This window comes from Pavona decussata, unplaced genomic scaffold (assembly GCF_977016875.1).
Source record: "Pavona decussata unplaced genomic scaffold, jaPavDecu1.1 SCAFFOLD_2, whole genome shotgun sequence".
NCBI classification, from domain to species: domain Eukaryota; kingdom Metazoa; phylum Cnidaria; class Anthozoa; order Scleractinia; family Agariciidae; genus Pavona; species Pavona decussata.
In genome coordinates, this window is record NW_028145426.1 from 984,862 (window position 1) to 1,010,562 (window position 25,701).

Consider the following 25,701-nt stretch of genomic DNA (forward strand, 5'->3'; position numbering starts at 1 on the left):
GTAACCGACTATCGTGTGTGATGTTAATGTCAGCCAGCCGTGTTGTAGAGTGAGATCATCTTCCTTCCATGAAATGCTTCCAGTTCCTTCTAAAACACTAGTTACCACCCTTACCTGTTAGTAATGCACGTGACCATGCTGGTCCTCTGTTGGTTGCTTGACGGTTCATGCCTGTGCTGAGCGGTAGGACCTCTAACTGTGAAAATTGAAAACTTTCGGCTGGGTCAGGTTTCTCTTAGCTTTCTCTTCGTTACGAGTAATATTCGCTAGTGGGTAGCGCTTTTGTATTCGATACCACATTAGAACCCTACCAGGAACATTGCATAAAGTTGCGAACGAGCTACTGTCATTGCTGGTATTACATTTCCAACTTTAATGACACTCCCTGAAAAGGGAGACAACAATAATTAAACATTATACGTCAAAACGATAGTAAATCTTAAAATTACAATGATGCAATGGTTTATATAAGAAGACTTATCAAAATAACAAAATAAAAACTATGTAAAATCTAAGACAGACTAGAAGGGAAAGCGGCGAATAAGTTGGCTCAAAGTTTACTCTTAAAAATAAGAATAGAGTTACAGAGTTTAAAGGAATTGTTCAAACTGTGCCACAGACTTATTACAGGTAATAGGATGTCCTTTGTCCAGATCTAAATTTAAATAGGGGGATTTGCAAAAGTTGAGAGCTTCAAGTCGTGCGACCGCTTACTTCACCATGTGTTAAAAACCTCGATAAGAGGTAAGTAGGAGCAGTGCCAGTCATACACTCAAATACGAGCACGGCGTCACGGAGATATAGGGAGCCAGCGCAGTTCTTTTAGCAGCGGATATCGTGGTCAAATTTTGTGGTACCGCAGATAAACCGAGCTGCAAAGTTCTGGACCACTTGACGCTTGAGGAGATTAATATCTGCTGCATTGGCAAGACGGAAGAACAATAAAACAATTTACTAAACGCCAGAGACAGTGTTAATTATTGTGATTAAAGTCGATCTATCGAAAACGTACTTGACACGATTGATTTAAGCTAAACTTGAGAAGCAGGAAGAAATTGTTTTAAAAATATGCTCGTGAAAAGTAAGCCTCGAGTCAAGAGTCACGCCTAGGTGCACCGGTGCTTGTTCTTTTCCTAATAGGGACAGACGAATATCCGGGAGATTTTGTAACCTTTGCCGACGTCCATAAACTATCATCATCATCATCATCATCATCATCATCATCAAATCTCCGCGCGCCAGAAGGCGCATAAAGCCGAACCATAAACTAGAAGCTTAGTTTTTTTTATGGATTTAGGAGAAGACGGCTTTTTGAAGGAACAGTTTCGAATTCTTAGAAGGTCATCATTCATATCAGAAACAGCCTTAACCCAGTCGTGGGCTGGGAAGGAAATGTAAAGTTTGGTATCATCCATGTATCTCTTAGTAAGGCAAGGCCGGGGAGCATGAGGTAAATCGTTTACGTAAATACTGAAAAAAATGGGTCCGAGAATGCTTCCTTGTGGCACGCCGGATACAACGGGTAGAGGATCAGAGAACTCGGAATTTATGCGCACAACTTGTCGTCTGTCGGATAGATAGCTGGTGAACCAAGCAATGCTCGATGGCGAGACTCCTATATCCAGCAGTTTGTTGGGCAAAATGCCATGATTTATGGTGTCGACGAAAGCCTTGCTCATATCAAGTAGAACAACGGCGGTAATTTTCTTGTCGTTAATCGCACTTAAGATAGCGCCAGTTGTTCGTATTAAGGAAGTTTCCGTTTCATTTGACACTAGGTAATGATAACTTGATTAAGTGCAACCCTTTCACATACTTTCGAAAGAATAGGTAAGAGTGAGATAGGCCTATTGTTGTTGGGTTCCTCGTAATTACCGTCCTTTAGAATAGGCGACACCTCAGCTAATTTCCAAGAACGAGGAAAAATTCCACGAGAGAAGAAGGCGTTTAGCAAGTAAATTAATATTGTCAACAGCAACTTGACCAACAGACGTAAAGAAACGATTAAATTCACTTGCAACAGTTCTATCGTCTTTGCCAAATGATCTTAAAATACATCTACATGTTTTTTTGGGTTGAAAATTGAGATTAGGGGTTCGTGGTCTGTCACCAGTGTAAAATGCCGTCCGAATAGGAGAAGGCAAAATTTCCTTACTCCTCGTACCGAGGCTAGGGATTCTTTATCGATCTGGGAGTACTTCTGTTCTGTTTTGGTCACGGTACGTGACGCATAGGCTGTGGTTGTTTCTGTACCGTCATCCATGATGTGTGGAAAAAACCGCTCCAATTCCGACAGGAGAGGCGTCGCAAGCCAATCTCAGTGGACGCTCTGGATTATAGTGGCATAGCACCAGATCTGATGTGATGACACCCTTCACCTTGGTAAAAGCGTCCGCAATTGTTAGGCTCCAATTCCACCTCATGCTTTGTCCAAGGAGTTGATTTAGAGGATTTAGGATGGTAGCTAACTTTACATAAGATTGGTTGGCTACCTTCTTTTAATGTGAGCTTTGCCTTTTTTGACTGTTGTGCGCCAATTTCATCTTGGAACACATTCTTATATTCTTCTAAGAGCCTTTCTAGTTTCTTGTTGGTATCTTGCGCTTCCTGTTCTTTTGTGATGTGTTTCCAATGAAGTCGTATCTGGTGTAGCCAATCTCTTCCAAACAAGGCTGGGCCTGTTGTTTTTACCACGTTTACAATGTTAAGTTCTTGACCTGGTTGTTGTGCTCAACACGAACATCTAACTTGCCTTCTGATGCTCTCGTCTCTCCTGAGTTAGTTTCCAAAATGACTTCAGTTTCCACCAGGGACGTGTGTTGAAACATACATTGAGTCATTAAAATCACTGCAAATTTATTTTAGCACACAAAAAACGGAACGTTTGATTCCAATGAAAATCGCAAAGACACTGAACACCGTAGCACACTGGACGTGTTGTTGACAGTTTCTCGAAGCCTCGTCCACCTGTTGAGACCATTCTCTTTCATACAACTCATACATCATAAAGCAACACTACTTTCTGAGAAGTTAATTAGTTTACACATTGCCGGAAATGGATATTGTCTTTAAGAAAAACACGATATTTATCGCTAAAAGTTGATAATTTGCAATGTTGGGTGGACCTCCGGAGCAAAAAACATCAACTTAATAGCACCTGACAGTTGTTTTCTCTTTAATATACGACACTACAGAACAAGTTATTCTCTTCCAGAGGAAGGAGTCGATTCATTTGAGAACTCCCCCTTTGCTTTGCCTAGTATCCTGGTGGTTATTCCCGATTCCACAACACATGTTTTCGACCACTAGCAACAGCAGCCAACGAAGCCTAGCCATCCGAAACCAGTTTTTTGGCCGTTCCTTATTTACTTAGCTAACGATTGGCTAACGTCGCCCGGGGAAAATTTCGCCTCTGAAATTTGGTACCCTGAAAGAGAGAAAAAGTCCTTCGCGCCCGCTGAGAGGCAAAGGCGTTTGGAAAGTATAGCCTCTAAAGTGTGTGTCGGGATACATGTAAGACTAGACAGGGTATCGAAAATCTGTAATGAAGGATGCGTGCTGTTTCGTTCAATCACGAAATTCACTTTAATCCGCGACTTAAATGCGTGCAAGCAATGTATACCTCTTATTGCAAAAACCATTAAACAAAATCTTTGCATTACACCAGAGTGTCAGTGGAAGATTTAAGATGTACCTGCCAATAAGCACTGGGCATAATGATACCAATGTCAGATACGGGGAACCTTTTTAATATCACCTCATAAACGTTTGCATACCCCAGTCTTTCAAAAAACGTAAACACACTCATGTCTTCTTGAAATATTAATATCAGAAATGTGCGTATGTCCACACACAAATAATTTTTGACCTAAAACCTTTGAAAATCTATTTTCTCAGCAGACTATTATTCCAAAAAACAAACAAGCGCCGTTTTGTAGTTGGGAAAATTATTTAATTGTAAGCAAATTAACAAATTAACCAAATTCTTCTATGTAGATTTTTTCTGCGTTTTTACGTATGTTTTTTGACAGTTAACTTTCTTGTGCAATCTCTTCATTGTATTAGCTCATAACGAAAGAAAACTATGTTACTGACAGTCACACATCGCCTCGAGCTAAGCTACCAACGTTGTCACCTGTTACAGGAAAGTGATTTCCATGCTTAGCAGAGTATTCCCTATCGAGCTCGACGACAACAGCATCCAGCATTATGTCCTTGAAAAAGAAAAGGAAAACAGTTGATCAGTGCTGTCCGATTTTTGGCACTAACATGCTTTCCTCAGAGGATGTGACCATGTTTCATACCTATCACCCCCTTACCTACTCATAATACGATGTCAGACCTCGGTTCTTAGTCTAACTGAGTGTTCGCAGGTGTCATGTAAGAATACTCTATTTTTAAAATTATCCCACCCGGACATGACTATAGCGACCATTTTTCAAGCAATCAACCCTTATGCCCTGGTCAAATTAAACAGCGCATGATAGTCGATGGTAGTCAAAACTATCATAAGCTATTATCAACTATCATGCACGTGTTCAAATTGCCCAAAGAAACTCGTGATAGACGACGATAGTTTACTGTGAGCTTTTAGTATAGGCACCTGCCGAGTGTAAACATCGCAAACAAAACTTCGAATGGATGAATTTTTTTTGCAGCGAAAGCCAGCAGCATCCTGGTTCGTTTTCCTTCAGTTGCTCGAAGACCTAACGGACACTGAATCTAGAGAGCGCTGCGGAGAAAACAGCGGACCGAAAAACTATCATCGCATATCATGCGCGTGGTCAAACGTGAAAAACTGTCACCGACTATCATGAAGGATTTGTGAAGAATTTGAACACGTTCAAAGTGAATGATAGTTAATGATAGTCGATGATAGCGCATGATAGTTGGTGGTCAAACAAGCGCACGAGTCTATCATCGACTACCATCAACTATGATTGACTATCATGCACCGTTTGACAAGGGCTATAGATGTCAGTTAAAAAAGCCAACGCGCCAACCACTTGACCAACACTCCCCAATAACCCGGTCTAATTGAATCTTTTTTGAGCCTGGAAGGGAAAGGATGAAGCTAGGGTGAAGGCTAACGTGGAAAACAAAAAACAAAAACGCCCTTATGCAGTGAGATAGTCTGCCTTGAAAAACGAGCAACTGTTGTGGTTGGTAGGTTGCGTATGTGGCAATTTCTCCTGATCAGGGACCCCATCCCCGTTATGGGTTTTTGTACGTATCGTCCCGTACGTTTCCGTCCCTTTACATTCATGCATAAAACTACCACTGCAGTCTTTTCTTTGATTACAAGTGTGGCCAGAATGCCAAATAAGTCCTAAAAGGAGGTCTTTTGAGCTTACAGCTATGGGTTTGCTGGTCAGAAGATCGAGAAAGCCTCTGATATTCTCGCAAGAGATAAGAGGCTTTAGGTTTCGCCAATGCGACAGTTTATTCTAGGAATGCTTTCTGGTCGGTGCGAGTCTTTATCGACCTTTTAGAACTTTACAGTAATTTTCCTTACTGCCTTGGAGAATGATTAATACGAATTTAATATAAATTTATCTACATTTCTTTGTTAAAGGAAATACAGGAAACAGTCTAAAAGCTATGGGGAGCAACAACGGTTACGCCAATCTTTACGCTGCAGAGAAATGTGATAATGGTTCTACTTTACCATTCCCTTATTTTCGCCTCTTCCTTTCACCAGCCTAAGCAATTTGAAGACGAAGTAGATGATGTTAAAGGGTACTGGTATTGGATCATATCCATCGTATGTCTGAATTGTAACCGCTCTTTTGAATGACCACTCCTTTAACGAGTTGTCCTTGAAAAAATAAAAACAAAAAAGGGCGAAGTAGTTATTCATGTTCTTAAGGCAGCGCTTAGAGGCTGCAGTAAAAAAATGCTATCGTTCAGGTAACGGGTTTTAAGCAATTGTAAAAGAGGGGCGGAATCTTGGCATGGTATGGCATGATACAGGAGGACGGAGAAAAGATCTAATGTACCCTTCCCAGCATGCCTCGCCGCGAAAAGAATTGCTTATGTGTTTCTTCCATGACAATGTAAGGCCCATTTGAACATCAAGATATCCAGTTTGCTGGGTACCGGTAAGCATTTCCTTACTTATACTCAATAGAATTAAGTCAAAAGAAGTTGCTGTGAATTAAGCCAGTTAACAATTTTAACTCAGTCGGATGAAAGCGCAGTTCTGTAGAGGCAACTGAATTACTAGCAAGGAGTCGTTGGCTTACGTTTAACAGAACAACTATTTATAATGAGTGGGAGGTCGTTGATGTGCCCAATAACAAGTAAAGAAAATAAAGTTCCCTGGAGGGAGCCTGCTAGAATTTTTCGCGGGGTTCTTTAAAATTCTCTTCAAATAGGAGTGTTTTACAAATCCGCGGGCGCACCTAAGGGTCTTCTTTTTTGCGTGGTTTAATATCTTCACTGAACATTTTTTTCTAAAAATAATCTCAGTAGGCTTTTTAAAAATTGCTACCATTATAATAAATGTTAATAACAAGAAATAAATTAAATAGCGCTATTTCCATGTGGTCAATGGCGCTTTACAATTGTTACAGCTAGTAAAAATTAAAAAGACCCGTCATAATTCTAAAATTAAATTACATTCACCACGTAAATTACATTCAAGCATGTTTGTTTTTATCTTGCTCTTAAAATTATGGGATAGATCTAATGGTATTAATTAACGTGATCTACAATCTGGCAGCAGCAACTTGAAAAGGTCTGTCTCCATAAAACTTGAGATCACATTTCTGATTTACACGTAGGTTGAAGAGGATATTAGCCGCCGAGTCGAAATATACTGGACTTAATAAGAAACATTTCGTTCACTTAAAGTGCTACGCCGTATATACAGGCGAGTCCCAAAAAACTCGAACTTTCAACGGAAACTGAAAAAGGTTCTAGTTATCGGGAGTTGAGAACAAATTACCGGAAATAAGGAAAAAACCGGTGTTAACTGTGTATTTCATTGTTATAGTGTACAGTTTAATTAATGTTAATTATAGAGAAGTCGAATGCGAGTGAAAATGGAACAATGTTTCAAAATTGTAAATGAGGACGTCGGCAAGGGTACTATCGGTTGGTGTGCAACGTGATGGCAAAGTTATTGGACATTTAATGAAAGGCAAATCATCCCGTTTTGTAAGGACAATCTTCTATTTAGAAGATCTACTGTACTGTAGAGGTGACTAGCATGGCAGCTAAAAACCGTGGTGATGGGGAACAAATGTAAGTTCCATGCACACTGCAGTTCAAGCAGCACAAGAGATCTATTGATATTTTGAAGAAGGAGTTAAGGAGCAAAGCTTTATGAAGATACAATACACTGTAGTTCTTACCCTAAACCAACTAAACCTGAACTGGACTGACACGTTTTGTGTAATTCAAAAAAAGACAAAGTGTACACAGCTGCTCAAAACTAAATTCAACGTTTTGGATCACAGCACTGTTTGTTATGATCTGTCACGTCTTGACAAGCATGGTTCGAGTTATCGAGGGTAAAATTATATAGAAAATGACCTGAAGGGAAACAAAAATTGCTTCCAGTTAGCGGGAGGTTCGAGTTATTGAGGGTAAAATTATAGTAAATGTATGACGGAAATCCAGGGGAAATCGATTTTGGTTCAAGTTGGCGAGGGTTCCAGTTATCGGGAGTCGATAGAAGTCAGACCTTGGAAGCACCAATTAGTTTGTTATTTGCATACTACTTAAATTTAACTGAAATTGTGAACTTTTACACCACCCTCGCGATCCCGCTATCTCGAATAATATGTTCCCTTGAGAGTTCAAAATAGTTTAGAAAATTCATATTTTTTAATGTTCTCTTTGTTAAATGTATTTGTTTATTAGCTCGGAAATATTTTTGAATTTGTTAGTAGCTGAACAAAATTAAGAACCCCCTTCAACGTACCTACGAAGTCTATGCACTGACGGCTATGCAACGAGAAAATGCGCAGTGGAAAAGATTAGCTTGTCCAAAATCCACTGGCTTTATTTGAACGTTCAACGTTCTGATAATTTAAGAAGACCTGCCAACCACCGTTCCTAACGAATCTTGTGCCCTAAGGGGGATCTAGTAGTACGGCCCAGTCAAGTTTTACTCGACAAAGTCCTAAGAGCAATTGCCCGTCTCTGAAGTAGCATACACCAAAGGCTGCTGTTTTCGAAAATTACGAGCGTCGTTACTGTTGGGATGTTGGGGTGATTTTCACTGAGAGCCACGAGGCTAAATGTATTCATCATACCGTGAAGTGTTTACCTCCCTCATTTAAGTTTATATTTATTATTGAATTAAGCCATGCAGTTTAATTTTCCTATCTAGCTCTGTCACACTCTGGCGAGCGCTTGGAATCAAATGTATTACCTTCTCCTTATATCACTCCTTACTGGCTATGCTCAATTACAAAAGGCAGATTAGTAAGTGTACTGCACTCTTAGTTTCTATGTATATCAATCTCTTACCTGTATTCGCTGATACGTGTTCGATAGCAAAGCTATCAGCATGTTTATGAGAAGGATGACTCCCATTATAAGAAATCCTGCATAGAGGATCCTGGCAAGGGTTTCGGAAGGGAAATCCACAGATTTCATAGCATCCACGTCCTCTGATCTACCCAGCAGAGACCAGCCCATGTGTGTGATCATCATCCACCAACTATAAATTGAGCAAAGCTGAGAAAATATGATTCTAATAAAACCACAGTATAATTGACAAAGGCCCTCATACTAATGGTGTTACCTTTATCGTCCAAGATGCCTTTAGATGTTAATTTTATGTAACTATTAAATCCTCATCCTAGTGAGGGCTGATCCCTCACACTCCTCTTGTGACTCCTCCTGACCACTCTTCCCCATAACTTTTTACTCCTAATTGCTCGACCTCACCCCTCTTTACTTCTCCCCTTCATTCTTTTTCATTCCTTGCCTCTCCTAAAACATTTCTCCACACTCCTACTCAGCACTCCCCTACAATTCCTTCTCACCTCCTCATTTACCCTCACTCCTTTCACAACCCCTCACCGTTCTTCCGCATTTCTCAACACTCCTCTAAATAATTATATTCAACAACAACAATAGCAAATAACTTTATTTATTTATCTTAATTTCCAACTCCTTCCACTTCTTGTCACCACTAAACAGAACTGCTCCTTACTCCTCTCCACCCTCCCTAAAAACTATTTTAATGCGTTGTCACTCCTCCCCCCCCCCCCCCCACCCCATCAATCCACTTCACCATTCTTATACATGACAAATCTCGCCACCCCTCCCAGGCTTCATATGTCCTTACTAATCCCTCTCATAGCTCTTCACAACTCCTCTTCGCTAGTCCACATAATGCCCTCTCTTCGTCTACATATCTCCTTCTCGAAAATGAGTGGTAAGGAATGGAAAGGAGGGTGCCCTATCACTCCTCCTCCCTTTCCGCCAATCCATCTCACCACGCGTCAATATCCGTCCTCGTCCCTTGTCCTCACACCTCACCACATGCCGTCTCCTCTTTATCACTACCTTTCCTCCTATGAATACGTGTGAACCGCAAGAAGGTAACGAGCACCTGTTGTCAAGTAATAGGCATCACCAAGTATACTATGAGAACTTGCAAGCCTTCAATGCAAACTTGTGCTAAGTTGCTAGTTTTGTCTTCATAGGTACCCACTGTGTGCTCCTAGCTGCTCATTACATGCTCATAGCTGCTGCGTGATCGTTAACTGCTCGTAAACGACATATAAGTTTGTTCGTGCGAGGTAACGTAGATGTGTTTTTGGGTGCGTACGAAACATCCTTTTATGTTGTTATTAGTACCTTGAAGTGCCAAGAAAATGGTTTTGGCGTGCGTACTTACCATGAAATTCCAGATGTCTTGCATAAACTAAAAATAAGTGAAAAATTGTTTAAAAAAACCGCTACTTAAAAATTATACCTGTCATGTCTATACAAACGTTTTACCTTTATGGCAAACATAGCTATTCTCGTTTTATTACAACCATGATGAGCTTAGGTGAAGAAAAAAATGTATGCTAATGAGCTTACGGTGAGTTGAAATCACCAATGGCTTATCATTAACTGCAACAAGAGAAACCGTTTTGCACCTTTGCGTGTTATAATTCATGGTCGGAATGGTCTTTTTTCACACGTGCGGAGTTCCAGCAGTCACGCAGAGAGAAACAGAATCCCAGACATCGTGGTTTGTGCAGATCGAACGCGCGAGGAATGCTTTCGTTTTATCCACGCGAACGGTAACCAGTAACGAAGGTTCTTACGCTTTTTGTAAGACATGGTTCTTTTGCTCGAATAGTAACTCCAGGGCACAGACTTAATATAATATGAACCACTCAAAATAGGCAACTGGGCGATTTAGCATTTTAAAAGAACATCGAATCAAATAACAAACGCAAACAATTCCTGCCAAAAGCAGTAGAATGGCGGCACAGAGTTTGGGACATTTATTTACTGCGCAAAATGTAACAATATTTTTGTAGCACAAGCCGCGCTAGACGCTGTGTTTTTGTGAACGTTGTAATCACATTAAACAAAATTTTTCTACAAAAAAAAGAAAGAAGAAAAGTGATACAATTGTACATTGATGATACAAAGAAAGTGATCGTCTCCGCGCGTTGCATTCGGACGTCCCTAAAATGGAAGAAAAAAGAAATAGTTGATAAACTGGAGTGCGAGGTGTGTATTCCTCTAATAAAGAGTTATAAAGAATTGGGACTACAAAGCAGTGTTACTGTATACTACATTTGTACTCGACAGAGCAGCTATGCGCAACGCAGAAGCAAAATATTACAAAGCAGAATATTACAATAAGCTAGATTAATATCCTGCCCGACAGATAACAACAGCTCACTGAAAAGAAAGCTGACTACCCAAGTGGAGCAGAATTGGTTATTGCGATATTAATAAGTGGAAGCAGAGAATTCTGCTCGATAAGCTAAAGCAGAACCTAAGTTAGAGTTCATCGCGCGAGGTTAGCCGGTTAATGTTCTGCTCGACAGATAACAACAGCTTAATAAAGAACTGACTACCCAAGTAAAGCAGTTTGCTCGACAGATAACAACAGTTCTGGGAAGAACTGACTACCCAAGTAAAGCAGTCTGCTCGACAGATAACAACAGTTCAATAAAAACTGACTACCCAAGTAAAGCAGAACAGGATTAATATCGCGCGGTGATGATTGAATTAATGTGGCGCGCGGTAGATAAAAACAGTGCAGTAAATAAATGACTAAGAGCCAAGCTATGCAATACAATAAGTTCAAAAAACAGAATCTTAAAATTGATATAGCCTATTTACAAATTTCACTACTCACCAATGCCTTGCCTTGCTTTTATATGATCGTGAATCCATGTCGAATACGCGCGAGTTTCCCAACCTCGATCAGTTTCCCGCCATAATAACAAAGATTCAACAAGACTTCGACTCTCGGCAATGGTCTGAAGAGGTACATCCTTCCAAAATATCGTTCTAATTCCTAAACGTATACGTTGCTTTTCGACATTTCAATCCTATGATACTTGCGTTAAATGCTGAGAGGAAATTTGTTAGCCAAATTCAAAGACAGACAAAGCTGGGACAATTCACACTAATACAATTCAATTTCAGAAGTACATTATTTTATCGAAGCTGGCGTCGATTTATCTGAGCATCGCATTCCCAGGTGAAGTAAATAAAAACGAATGACCCAAGAACTATTTTCCTCGGCTTTATGGTAGATACCACTTACCAAGTCGAATATGCATGTGTAAAGGTCAATCCCCGAGCAGAGGAAGTGGTCTGCTGTTATTCAATAAATTAAATTGCTGCCCGCTGCATTTATCGATAAATACAAAAAATTCCATTCCTTTGTAACAGTCTGGGCCGGGAAATGTTATGAAAACGAAGGCAAACCAATGGAAAAATTTGTAGTTGACCGTGGAAAATCATACAATACCACTCCGGAAAACACTGCGCGTCGCAAGGCACGAGTTTGTCTCGAAAGCGCAAGATGAAACTGCGTGACTACAATACTCTGTGGCTGTTTCATGTTACATTTCCTGGCATACGATGACATCTCGCGCACAATATTAAGAGGACTCCTGGGTGGAATTTTTTTCCTGCTCAAAGCTGCTCATGACAGCAAATCACAAAGAAATATCGTCGACCAAGTTGTGTTCTTGTGTTAGAATCATACGTCCCTCTCGTTACTAATGGTACTTGTAATGCTTTAAAAGTTATTAAAGTAGAGGGCAAATCATAAATATGCATTGTTAATCAGGAATTTCACGAGGAGATCGTATTATTTTTTTATTTATAATGTATTAAAAAAACTATGAGTAGAGGTTACGTCCAAGATGTTTCAATCCATAAGTCAGCAAAAGAAATGGACTGTCTTATTTCTAAGATGTTGAACCTTTAGGAACTTCAAACAAGTATTAACGTCGATCCTCACTCCGTTACTTCCAAGCTATTCCCTTAAACTAAACCGATCAAATCTTTAAGCAAGCAAATAACACTTATTTATTAATTATTTTGGGAAATCCTTGGGACACGTTCGAATTGTGATTTTCGAAAAACGTCACTTGGTCCTCACTGGGCTTCAGAAAAGCTCGGGTAGCGTACGTCAATCTTAACAAGAAATACTCAGGGGAGTAACGCGTATGGAATGCCATCCGAATCAAGTAATTTTGTTGAGTGTGTTATGAATGACGAAAAAAATAGTTTTCAGGATACACACAATTTCGTAATTGGATGATTCTGAGAATGAAAAATTTTAATGTTTGGGGCGATGAATATTAAAACGGGTGAGCATCACTCAAAAGAATCCAAAAAGCATAAGGCTAGCGTTTGCCATGAAATAGACACTAACCAGCTAACGTAAAAAATATATACACTTACATGTCGTTTCGGTGACGTCCATTTGCAACAAAAGATGTCTCTGCCATGTACACTTTTGTTATGGCGATAGAGAAAGCAAAGATGGCAGCTGTGAATTGCCAAAATATCGTGCCAACGTCCTTGAGAATACTAAACAAGGCAATCTGGATGGTGCCAACGTGTTTCGATTGCTCCATTACGTGGCCAAAAACTCTAAACGTGAGGACCAAGGTATTAAAACTGTAGAAGTATCCAGCGATGGCTAGAACACGATTGTTCTCCACAGACCCAGATGTGATGAACGAAGCTGTTCTTAGCGTCAGTATCACTAAGTAAAGTAATAGACTGATAATGTCCAGCCTGTTCCATAAATCTCTGAAAAGGTAAACACAAGCTTGTAATGAACCAGTCACTATATATATATCTATAAAGCAGTCAATCAATCAATCAATCAATCAATCAATCAATCAATCAATCAATCAATCAAACAATTGATCGATTGTTAATTTCCAAAGAAACAGTGGTGTTGCGTCGTTGGGGGAAAAAAATGAGTATTTAACAATTATTTGACAAGATTGAGAAAAATATCGGACGGGTTGAGCAAAATATCTCGCAGATCAATTATTTGCCGAAGCCGAAATCGATCTCCTCGCCACTGACAAACCACGATATTTTGCAATAACCGAGTTCAATAATTGGTTTATCATTCGATCACCAAGTTTGTTTTTTATAACTATTTTCGGGAAGCGGGAAGCGCACGCTGTCTTGCAAGAGTAATGGCAGAAATTGACTGGTTTCCTTTTCAGATAAATAATTTATTCTGTCGACTTCAAATTGTACGTACAGTCAAGCGTTCAATAACGAAAACAATAAAGCTGAAGAATTTTAGGGAAAAGTTCCCAGTCTTCAAGGATAAGAAAACCGAAAAGGGGGAAAATGTATTCATTGATGAAGAAGCTTTAACACTCTGTCTTAAAGTTTACTTTAAAAGTTAAAAGCGCAGTTGTAAAATTGTGGATCGCGACGTTTCGACCGCTATACTGCTGGCCCCAGTTGTTCAAAGAGTGGCTAATTTTATCCACTTGATTGGTCGCTATGCGGCAGATAAAATGCGTGCAAGAATTTCCCTATATTTAGCACTGTAATAATTATTTGTGTATAAAGTAGAAGCGTCTGTCTAATTCAAGTGTGGGATTGTGTGAAAAACTTGCCAAAAGCTTTTGTTGGGGTATATTTTATCCGCTGGATAGCAATTTATCCACTGGATAAAGTTATCCACTCTTTGAACAACTGGGGCCAGGCCTTCATCAGGCAACTCGACCCACCAGTAATATTACATACGCAGCCATGTTACATGTTGTTACACGGGCTGTCAGGTGAAAAAATGCGAAGTTCAAAATGACGAATCTGCCGCTTTAAATTTGTCGCACTAGTTACAAAAACTGCCACACGTCTTTTTGCCTGAAACTAGAAAAAATTCATTACAAAGAGAGAAAAGCGAACTTTTCATGAACGATTAAAAATCCAGTTGTACTTTGAGATGTATTTCTGCTACCAAACATGCAACGTTTGGCGAAACAAGTTGCACGAACGCTGCTACGTTGAACGGTTCAATAAGGGCCAGAAGATCAACAGGAAGTCACTGGAATTTTGGAACTTAAAAGTATGTAAAATCACACACAAAAAAAAGATATATAATACGAGAGATCTACCTTTGGTACATCCAGAGCGTTTTACGTGCTACTGTAATATTTGATTGAGCGCCATTGCCCCTTTGTCTCTTGAGATGCTGCATAACGTCACGGATCTGCTGTCCTTCTACCAGACAGCGGCCAATGAAGAAAATGAGGATGGTCACCTCTAATCCGGTAAACCTTACGCTTGATGGCTGTAGACAAATAGCGTAATGTAGGACCAACAAGACTATGTAGCTGACCGTATCACGAACAAACTTGAAGTAAGGAGTCTCCATGCATATTGGATAAATCTGTGTCACTACAAATAAATATCAATATATAAGTTACTGTCAAATGTAAAAGAAGCGGAATGGTAATTCAGTTTTGAGCGAACTCAAAACATACTAATAACTACTAAGGGTTTACTATCATAAGTTGTTATTCATTTAGCAAGCACATAGCTTGCGAGTGAATTTTTGGTTTTGTAGTGCTGTTATAGTAGCCCCTAAACTGAAATTGTTCTAGCTGGCATTATTGCTCGGGTTTTTTCTTGGGAAAGAGATACAGGCTGGTTTACCTAATGGCGTTTTACTGACCAATGATAACTTTTCGTATCCTTGTGAGTTGGGGAATAAAATACGTGTTCTGTGTTTTTCGTTGTTAATATTTCTATTATTCTTATTTTTGAGACAATTTGGGCGGCCTTCTGAGGTTTTTGAGACATCGAGAGATCCAAGATGGTGAATCAACGAAGGCGGCTGTGCAGAATGAAAATTAATAATGAAATTTCTACGTCATCTTCTCAAAGTCATTCTTAATCAAGTCTTCGCTTTCTTGATATCCTCTGGCAAGGAGTTCCATAATTTCGATGCGGTAAAAGAAAAAGCTGTGCCACCATAATTGTTAGTTATAATTTTCTGAGGGCAGAGTGGTGAACGAGACACTGATCTTAGATTTCGCAGCGGGTAATACACGTCAATTAGAGGCTTCAAGTAGCCTGCAGACTGGCCACGTAGGGTCTTATAAGTTATGAGGATAATCTTAAATTCAATCCTCTTCTCATTTGGAAGCCAGTGTAAGTTCTTTAGATTGCAAGGGCATTGACAAGCATTTTAAGTCCGTCATACGACAGAAATTTACGAATGCGTCCTATCGATCTTAGTGCAAGAGTAGCTTTTTTACAAATTTTATTGATGTGACTGCTAAATGACAAATTATTATACAACAACACCTAAATTTCTAGCCTTCTTTGTAGTATCAACTCTAGTTCCTGCAAATTTGATGCTTTCACCAACAGATTGTTGGTTCATAAACCGCGATGAAAAGCGAAAGACCTCAGTCTTTCCAGGATTGCTGTTATGCACATTATGAGTGTTCCATGAGAAAATATACTCAACACACTGACGCTAACAAGCGCGTCGCCCGGATGATAGGGGTTAACATACTTGCTGTCTTCAGCATAGAACATGCAATTAGATCGTAGGCATGTATCACATCTAAGAGAGGTGCTATAGAAAGTGTAAACAATAAGGTTCCTTGTGGGACACCATATTGACTCCTTTAACTTTGTAACCAGTAGCTAGGAAAAAGTATTTATGATATGTTTAGACTGGACGTTCTACTTTGTATGTCATGGTTGGTTATGGGGTTTTATCCTGCACACATGTCGTATGTGATCTCTTTATTCACTCCAGCCCTCTAATGAAGCCAGTCTGAATCAGCAACCCTCACAAATAGAGCTTCTACAACAACTTGAAAAACTTAAAAATGTATTACACTAAGAGCATCACTCAAGCTACTCATTTTCATCAAATTATTTAGGTTTTTAAATGAATAAATCGGTCTGTTTACGTCTCAACGTTATTTAGCACGGAGTGCTAATTTGAGGAGAGCGGGAAACCGGAGAACCCGGAGAAAAATCTCTCGAAGCAAGGACAAGAAGAAAAGATAAACTCATCCCACTTATGGAGCGGTGTAACAATTTACCGGGAAAGTGCGTTCACCACTGCCCCATCCTCCCCCCCCCCCCCCTGTTCTGCTTTTGTTACCACGTTTTTACATCATCTGCGAATTCAAAGAAACATGCGTTGTTATTGCCTACTGTTCGAGATAGCTGTCAAGTGAAAAATCATTTAATCTTTTTTTCTATCGCTTACCTTGCCTTCTTTTCTGCTTATGTCCCCGATGAATGCGAATCAATGAAAACAAAGCATACAGGATTGGAGAAAACACGAGATCAAATACACACCACATACTGATCAGCAGTCGCCAGTTATTTAATCCGCTCGTTATAAAATCGCGGCCATACCATTTACGTTTCATTTCAGAATATATGACTGGATGGGCAAAGAACTGCAGACAAAATTAAAAGGAAAAGTCATGTTCATGAAATTTGAATATTTTGGCCCTATTCGGACAAGAGGAAACGGGTTAGGGAAGTGCCCACGCGACTTGAAATATTAAATTTGTCCTAACGAGCCGAGCGAGTAAATGTGGGCCCGGAACAACTTTAACTTCATTTCTTTTACAAAACGCATTGAAATGTTGACATGAATATGTCTTCATCAGCCTACCCGGACTTTAGGATGATTGCCTGAGTCACCTAAGTGGGCTGTCACACCAGCTATGTTACATTTACTTTTAATTAAAGACTCAGCTACTTTCAGACGGACGATTATGCAAGGGAGATTACTGCTTAGACTCGAACCATTTTATTTATTTGAAATCTGTCAGAAATTTAACTCAGTTTGTCTAGGAATCATCAAATATGGACTGAACTCCTCAAAAATATATTGAGAGATTTCGTCATTGGATGATTATTCATTGACTCTTCCGGGTGCGTTTTAGAGTAGTCAAAATCCGAATCGTGCAATATGGCTCTCACTCTTAAGACGGCTAACAAAATAATGCATTCTGCATGTTGTAATTAAAATCTTGTAAGCAGTGCCCTTTGTGGCTCGTTCTTTATCAATTTAATTAAATCCGGAATGTTATACCTTGTTAAGAGCTCACCACATGAGATTGACCTCTTTGTTTCAATGTTACCTGTTTCTGTTCTAGCTCAATGGCTTCGTCCAAGATAGCATCCAAAGCGTCTCCAAATTCTTCACGCCTGCGCTCATCAGCTCTCAGTGGATCAAGTAAAAAACTGGTGTACTTCTCAACAGAAGTCGCCAACTGATTGAATCTTTCTTCATCGGGTCCCTTACTGTCGGCCATTTTTCGAAGTTCGAAGTTTACCTGAAAGTCAAAAGAGAGTGTAAAGGGTGGAACAGATAGCACCAACCTCTTTTCTCGTTGTATGTAATCCTTTCAGCATTTTCCCATTTAAACGACCTTTTATAGAATAGTCAAAGCAAAGTGTGATACTTTACAATTGAAAAATTGGATTTCCTGCTTAATAAGAGCACTATACGAGACTGGATACAAACAGGAGACTGATGCATTGTTTAAATATTTCAGTGGCTCTAATTAATACCTCTCATACATACCGCCATCCTGCTTACTGTATGCCGTTCTTTTGAATTTTTTTTTAGTTTGGGGGGAGGTTTAGCTGAACGTGAGTTCTCGGCCATTGAACAACTTACTCATGATGGCAAACTAATCGATGAAGAAACGCGACATTCTGCGGGTTTGGTTTCCACAGCGGTCCAAGGATTGAGTCAATTGTGACACGACTCGCTAAAAGTGACCGTTAAACTAACCTTCATTCCCATGAGCAAGGCGTTGGATTTGCAACATTTTAATGCCATTGGTGTAATTTCTTTCTCAATCTCCCCAAATTCTCCATTCTTTACGATATGCAGCAAGTCGTCTTCAGTTTCCTTTCTATTTCTTTGTCGGTTTGCGTTTTCTAGAACGTAGACAATATGCAGTTACCAGAGAATATGTGCCATGGCCCTTCCCTGCATTTAGAAAGATATCTACACAGGCCCGTAGGGAAGGGGGATGCGACGCGTGCGCCCGCGTACCACAGGCTGCGGAGGTCAACTTTTTTGTTGACCAACGATTTAAAAAAATGTGAATTGATAAAAAATATAGATTGTATATTTCTGTTGTCAAAATTTGAAGTTTTCCCGCCCAAATATGAAGTTCCCACGACGGTCGATAAAGTGCGATAAAGTCATGTATCCCAATCTTTACGTCCTGCTAAAGATTTGCTGTACGATCTTAACCATTAGTGGCGAATGCGAAATACGTGTAAGTGCTCTAAGACTGCTACACACTTTTAACAAGGCCAGCATGACACAAAGGCTCTTTTGACTGGCCCTAGAGCCTAGAGGCTCGCGCCTCCGGCGCTCGTTTGGTCCGTCGACTCGTTGGATCGCACCCTCCCGCCAAAAAACCTGCCTACGGGCCTGCTTTAGTATAGGGCTAGCTAATTCCCATAGTTACATGACGTTTTGATATGTTTTTGAAAGTAATTATAATGTTTCTATATGTATTATCCCGGTTAATTTTCACTCTTCAATACTTAACAAATAGATTTCTTTTTGCCGTGCGTCTGTACTCTGATAACGCACAGATGACGTCAAAACGTGGTGAGAACAAAGAAGTACGCTACAAGCCGCAGGCGAGTAGCGTGACTGATGTTCTCACCACGTTTTGACGTCCTCTCTGCGTTATCAAAGTACAGACCCACGGAAAAATGAAATCTATTTGTTTTATACAACAATCAAGACATTTCAACACATTTCTTGAGCGGGAATCGAGTTACCTCAGCCCTGAGCTGAGTCAAAAACTTTCCAGCAAACTCAGTTTTAGACTACTACACACATGCAATTGCGATCCTCTAAATAAGAGTATAATCCGAAAAAATTCCACTAGAAATAATTTTAAAACTAACCTTTATTTCAAAACGAAATTCTGATCCCAAAATATTACAACATGTAAGTCGCTTCACTGCGATTTGTAATCGATTACTCGCCATTACCGGATTTCTATCGGAGACATATTTTGTCAAATATTTGCTTCTATTTCACGTTACAACAAAGTTCTAGCTTTTTTGTCCTGGTTGAGATCACTCTCAACGGTCTTTGTCCAATTTTTTATCGGGCAGTTTTCCTTTCCTGCGAAAATTTGCCTATGTTTGTCCGCTACTCGCCAAAACAGTTTGCAAAACTTTGTTGACCAGTCACTCTGGCTGGACTCTAGACTCTGATCACTTGCGCCGGTCACACCACTCGATGACGTCAATCGTGCGTCTGTGCTCTAATTACAAACTCCGCTACAGCAATCACAACGCGAGTTTTACACTGTTCATTGCATAAATTTATATATATCACGTTCAAACGTAATGTCGACATACAGTCGCGAAAACGTAACGTTACTTTTTAAACCCCAACCTTTCTCTTAAAATGTTTCCAAAATGTTGTTATTACAGACTTAAGAGATCGAAAAAAAAAAATGAAAAATGTTAAATGTAGACCTACTTTGTGGAAAATAGACCAGGTTTTATTAGAGCAAATAAAGTAATGCGTTCTTGTAAATCACATACAAGAAGAATATCCTCCCTTCTTACCCCCTACCGCCGGGTTGTCTCGCCCACCCGAGACCAGTTTGAGATGTATAATATCAAATATGGGGAAGAGTGTTTCATCCAATTCTCAAACACCGGGAAGTGGTTTGAAAAAACAAGGCGCAGCCGAGTTATTGGAATCAACTTTGAGACGTTTGGAAATGGGATGAAACACACTTTCGAGTGTTTGATATAGCTTATCAAACCGTCAATAGATCTTCGAAGAATTCAAAGCAAAAGTTAACCAAATTTGATGATAATTAGAATAACTTTTCCAAACCTCCTTGTCGGTAGTGATTTCCTATGTGTTCTCTTCATGAATTTTTTAATACGTTTGAGGACTTTATGTAAATAGTTGGTAAAACTGTTAGAAGAAATAAGTGAAAAGCCACTCAGGTTAATACGGGGGCACGAGCTAAGATAAAGACATTCGAAAGATGTCATCGTAAAAAGTCTGTATTAAGGTGGCCGTCAAGACAGTTTTCTATTTTACAGTTGTTAGTAAGCGTTATTTGGAAACTACGTACTTCTGGGTGCCCGAAATTGGTGTGGTGCAAGATCAACTAAAAAGGAATGAATTTTAATACTTGTTGTTGAGCTAGGTCCCGCTTCCATGGCAACGCAGCCAGCTATTTGGCCGTCTACAAACAACAGTTTTCCCTAAATTTTAGAATATGCACTCGTTTTTTATTTCCCTTTTTTTGTCTCCAGAAAAACTCACAAAATACTGACATAGTGACATTGCTTTCATGTAACTTTAACAGAGGGATTTTGTGTAAATATCCGTTTTGCACTTTAATGTTTTATGAAGATTCCCTCTATCAGATTTGGAGTTTTGTTTGCGGGCGAGTTACGCTTTTAGAGAACTACGGTTTTGTTAAATTTCACGAAATTCTAACGAGGGGTTCCTTAGAAAACAGTTCTTTTCCACTAACACAACCTGACATAGCTTTTTGGTCAAGTGCACATGCGTGGCTTTTAATTAGGTTTTCACACCAAAGATCAAAAGCGTGCAAAAAGGCTTAGCTCTTCGTGAAATCGCTTCCTTTGTTCGGTGATGAAAGAAAAAGGTTTCATAAACGAGACACTAGATTATCTTAAAAGCAAAACTCAAATTTTTTGATCCGTTTGATATAAAATTAAGGGATCACTTTATCGACGCCATACTTTGCTTACCACAACCCTAGCACGCGCTTCCTATCATCATTAAAATAATGAACCTGTCAAGCGCGCGCAAACTGTGTTCGGCCACCTTAACAAGTATGTTGAATGTATCTCATGTAAGTGAGATACTAGAAGAGAAATATTGTAGAAACACTTCCCACGTTTAATCTACTTGTTTATTGACTTTTGTATTTATCCAAGATAGCGAAGAAGAATTAAAAATGAGTACCAACCTGGTGTAGCGAACTCTGAGAGAGTCCCACTTTCCTCTTTCTCAGGCTCAGAAGCAGCTTTGTTTCCAACACGTTATAAATAAACAAAAAATACAAACAAAGAAGTAATAACTTATTTCATGAATATTAAATAATCAAGAAAGATAAATAGATAAGAAAAAAGTAAATGAAAATGGTTAAAGTCGACCATAATAACGAAGCTAAACTAAATAAAGTGACTAACGAAAATGTTGAAAATGTTGTCTCCTGTATTCCCCGATCGTTTTATGGCCTTTTTCATATGCAACAAGAATATCCTCACTTGTTATCCCCCTCCCGCCGGGTTGTTTCGCCCAAAGCAAAACCCCCGTCACGGTAACGATTTTCTTTGTTTTTATTTATGAAATATTAATTAGTTTAAGAACTTCATGTCAACGGTTGGTCGAACTATTTAAAGAAATAACTGAAAAGCCGTAGTAACACGGGGTTGGGGTGGGTACATTACAGGGACTAAGAGCTACTTATATCTCAACACGCTGGGATTAAAAACTTTGAAAGATGTCGTGTTGCCTACTGTGTTCCTAGATCGTTTTTTGGCCTTTTTCAAGACAGAAATGTATAAATTGCCTCTAGAGCGAATAAAGTACTCCTTTTGGCACGTTCTTTTAAATGAGATACAAGACGAATATCCTTACTTCTTATCCCCCCCCCCCCCCCCCCACCAAGTTGTCTCGCCTACCCGAAATGGGATGAAACACACTTTCGAGTGTTGATGTAGCTTCTCATTAGTAATTCTTTAAGAAATTCAAAGCAAATTGTTACGATTTCCAAATTTCCTTCACGGTTGTGATTTCCTTTGTTTTCTCCTGATGAATTATCAATCAGTTCAGACACTTCATGTAAACCGATGGTAGAACGGTTTGAAGAAAAAAGTTAAATTAAGCCGGGGTAACACGGGAGGTGGTGGTGGTGGTGGTTGTGATGGGTGGGGGGGGGGGGGTAGGTGGGAGGTGGATCATTTCACAGGGCCTTACAGCTACTTTTATCTCAACAAGCCGGGATAAACATTCGAAGGATTTCATCGTTAAAAGTTTATACTGAGAAGTGTGTTAAATGTGTCTCATGTAAGTGTGATGTTAGAAAAAAAATATTGTAGAAACTCTTCGGACGTTAACCCTATCTAGACCGGATGGGAGGGTGGGATTCTGCCCACGGCGACTAAGAGAATATATTTTTCTTTTTGATATTTGCGCAAAGGCATGAAACTTCAGGACTATTCAGGGAAGTTAGCTGAAAAAAAATTGATGTCGTCGCTTAGTAAATTATGCATGCTTTTATAGGTTGTTATAAATTCAAACTTATTTTCAAATACTTTTTGTAACTGACGAAGGTGTGATTGACATCAAAACATGTATTGCAAATTTAAAAATATCGTGATCTTTTTAAAAATCGTGACTTTGATGCTACATGGCAACCAATTTTGGGCAGACAGGTTTTTTTTTTTTCAGAAAATGAAAAATCCCTTTTTTAAAATGAAGAAAAATTACTTTTCTTATTATAACTTTTGTTTTTTTAGATCACATTAGTGCTCCCTTATTGGTTTTAATTACTTCTTACTTAAGGATATACTTCCTGGGTTCGCGGGTGTCCTTTGGAAAAAAATTCGTACGCGCGCAAGTTTTTATAAACCTTTAACAAACTATATATCATTATACAGCTTAATAAATGTAGTTTTCTATAAAAAATAAAATTTAGCGATCTTTTCCTTTTTTAAGTGCCAAGAACCAGTAGAACCTCGAATGGACCGATGGTCGTTCCATTGAATTAATCGCTTATCGAACCCTGCTCGAAGAACGAAATCGCTGCACAGTGTTATTCACAAGGCATCAATCAAGTAAAAGGTGTCAGGCTTTTTCGAAATTCTGATTGGTTATTTAGATATCCACGTCTAAAGTTTGAGTAGCAGAAAATATTTGAGGCGTGTTGCGTAAACAGTCGCCACGGGAAAAATATTTTGAAAATCAAAATTCCCTGACATCTTTTTGTTTGTCATTATCCCTCAAATCTTCTGGCCAAATTTCACGAAAATCCGTCAAAACTACATGCCCTATTAATTCGTTCAAAGTCGATATATACTCTGCCAAAATTCAAGTGCGAGTTTTCGCTCGATAAAGGTTTGCACGAAAAACAAGCCCGGCCTCCACAGGAGATTATGACACCTCATTACGTGGCGAGCCAATCGAGCAACAGGACCCCATGGCGTCAACAACAATGGCACAGAATTTCGTGGCAAAAGTATCGCGTTGCAGACACGTTTTAGACTCCGCTGTTGTGATCGAGCGAAATGGGGAAAGTGGCGAAAGGAAAACGTAAAAATCAACCAGGAAAACGGGGAAAAACCAAGGCTAACGAAACCGAGAGCGCGTCAGCGGAGAGTTTGAGGAGTGCACTGATATCAGAGATGAAATCTATTGGGTAGGTTGTTCGTTTTGATTGCGTGTAATGTAATTTACGCTTCAAGCTAAAGAGATTATTCATTTCGTGTCAAAGGAAATGTATAATGAAAGAAAATCGCATTTTTACTTTTATTTAGGTACGATGGTGATTTCTTCGTACGAAATCTTGAAGATAGCGTGGAGCGGAGCAAAAAGCGAGCGAAAGGGCCACGCAGAACGCGCTATCTCCAGTATTACACGTGGGCTCATGCACTTCTGGTGAGTTCTATTTCATCGGTCTAATTCTTGCTGATTTTATGCCAATGTTTCATTACAAATGCGCAGTAAAACGTTATTTGGTTTTATCTCGCTGCAGAAGAAAGAAATCGGCCCAGAGGATGCAGAATATGCATTTCCGGAGGTTGTGCTAAATTTTATTAGAAAAGTCGTTCCAGGAGATGTCAAGGGGGAGATCAGAGAGGTTTGTCTGCCACAACAAACCCAAAATTTCCTTATCTTTATTCTGGTCTTTTTATCAAATAAAATAGATCTTGGAGTTGGAGTTATGCTGGTATCAAAACTATACACAATGGTGAATTTTTTATATATATATACATTTTCACAGGAGGCTTTCAAAGTTACCCTGCAGGAATTTTGCACGGCAATCGACCTCTGTGTACTTGATCCAATAACAGTGGATAAAGTTGAAGGCCGCTGCTCCAGTTCTTCGTGATCACCTTCGACGGAACCTTCAACGTCGACTAGAGTTTCTTGGTCAAACCAAGAGCCTTTGTCGCTCTCTGCAAGATCACGTTTTCGATCTTCGCTGAAACCTATCTTTCCCTTTTTCTTAGGCCCTGGCTTCTTCCGGGATTTTATCCACAGGCTCTTTTCGTTTTTTGATGACTTTTCCATGTGGAACGCGCGAAGAATATAAAATTCGAAGTGACAAATTTTCTGCAGGCGAGATGTAAACAAAATATGCTTATTTCTGAAATAAGAGCTCCTGGATGAAGCGTTTTGCCGCAAAAATTCCTCTGGGTCGTCTCGCACTAAGAAGATTATGATACCTTTTTTATTATTTACTTTTATATGGAAATACGTTTTCCTAAATATCTCGCGCTGTTTTTTTAATACTTTTCAAATTTTTTTCAGTAAATGTTAGATAAAATCCCCAAATTCTATTTGGTCGAAAAAATGTTTTTTCACTTTTTCACCCTATCGAACCCAGGAAGTACCCTTAATTTAGGCGCTTTCCTGAAGTTTTGGGGAAATCCAGAAATCCAAGATGGTGGATCCAAGATGGCCGCCATTTGGCAATCATGACTTAATAACCACGTCATAAGACGTCATCACCTTCCGTTGTGGACGTCAAAGAAAACATCTTTAGACGTACTACCTATTCTTCAAACGTCATTGTCATATGCTCTATAGTTGCAAAGTTATGCCGGGAGAGGGGGGTTAACATAACTTCTTTATTAACTTTTGCGTTTATCCAAGATGGCGAAAAAGAACAAAAATTGAGCACCAACCTGGTGTGGCGAACTCTAAGAGGCTCCCACTTTCCTCTTTCTTAGGTTCGGACGCAGCTTTGTTACCAACACGTTATAAATAATAATAATTAAAAAACAAGTAATAAATTAGCTAATGAATAAATCACCAAGAATCGAAGAAAAATAAGAAAAAAGGTAATAAAACCAGAAGATGATAGAAGCGATTCATAATAACAAAGGTGGACTAGATAAGCTGCCTAACGGAAAAAAAGTACAGATCAACAACAAGACCTAAGGTGCTCCATGGAATTCGACTTTTATAAGGCA

The 25,701-nt window shown here is 39.4% G+C and overlaps 3 protein-coding genes across 4 annotated transcripts in view; 1 reads left to right on the plus strand and 2 right to left on the minus strand.

The window, feature by feature from the left end:
* Positions 1-25,701, minus strand: part of LOC146489888 (hsp70/Hsp90 co-chaperone CNS1 homolog) — a 187,430-nt gene that overhangs the window by 25,204 nt on the left and 136,525 nt on the right. The gene's annotated exons all lie outside the window — the stretch shown is intronic.
* LOC146489889 (short transient receptor potential channel 5-like) overlaps positions 1-25,701 on the minus strand; it is a 40,444-nt gene that overhangs the window by 11,431 nt on the left and 3,312 nt on the right. The window contains exons 3-13 of one of the 2 annotated variants that reach the window (XM_085114125.1): positions 25,414-25,470; positions 21,468-21,524; positions 18,257-18,405; positions 17,598-17,792; positions 16,709-16,904; positions 14,589-14,871; positions 12,898-13,251; positions 9,863-9,889; positions 8,482-8,674; positions 5,669-5,818; positions 4,136-4,214 (exon numbers count right to left, since the gene is read on the minus strand). In XM_085114125.1, coding sequence (XP_084970251.1) covers positions 4,136-4,214; positions 5,669-5,818; positions 8,482-8,674; positions 9,863-9,889; positions 12,898-13,251; positions 14,589-14,871; positions 16,709-16,904; positions 17,598-17,792; positions 18,257-18,405; positions 21,468-21,524; positions 25,414-25,470 — 1,740 coding nt within the window. The remainder of the gene's footprint in view (positions 1-4,135; positions 4,215-5,668; positions 5,819-8,481; positions 8,675-9,862; positions 9,890-12,897; positions 13,252-14,588; positions 14,872-16,708; positions 16,905-17,597; positions 17,793-18,256; positions 18,406-21,467; positions 21,525-25,413; positions 25,471-25,701) is intronic. The other variant, XM_085114173.1, reaches the window with a different exon arrangement.
* Positions 23,752-25,119, plus strand: LOC146489890 (uncharacterized). The gene is made up of 4 exons (XM_085119772.1): positions 23,752-23,921; positions 24,040-24,160; positions 24,258-24,362; positions 24,507-25,119. The coding sequence occupies exons 1-4, from the start codon at positions 23,791-23,793 to the stop codon at positions 24,612-24,614; spliced, it is 465 nt and encodes a 154-aa protein (XP_084975898.1). The 5' UTR covers positions 23,752-23,790; the 3' UTR covers positions 24,615-25,119.

Excerpts from the sequence above, each read along its gene's own strand:
- LOC146489890 (XM_085119772.1), top strand. The coding sequence starts at position 23,791 with ATGGGGAAAGTGGCGAAAGGAAAACGTAAAAATCAACCAGGAAAACGG. Across the intron at positions 24,161-24,257 it reads CGTGGGCTCATGCACTTCTG|AAGAAAGAAATCGGCCCAGA; the intron begins GTGAGTTCTATT and ends ATCTCGCTGCAG. Across the intron at positions 24,363-24,506 it reads TCAAGGGGGAGATCAGAGAG|GAGGCTTTCAAAGTTACCCT; the intron begins GTTTGTCTGCCA and ends ACATTTTCACAG.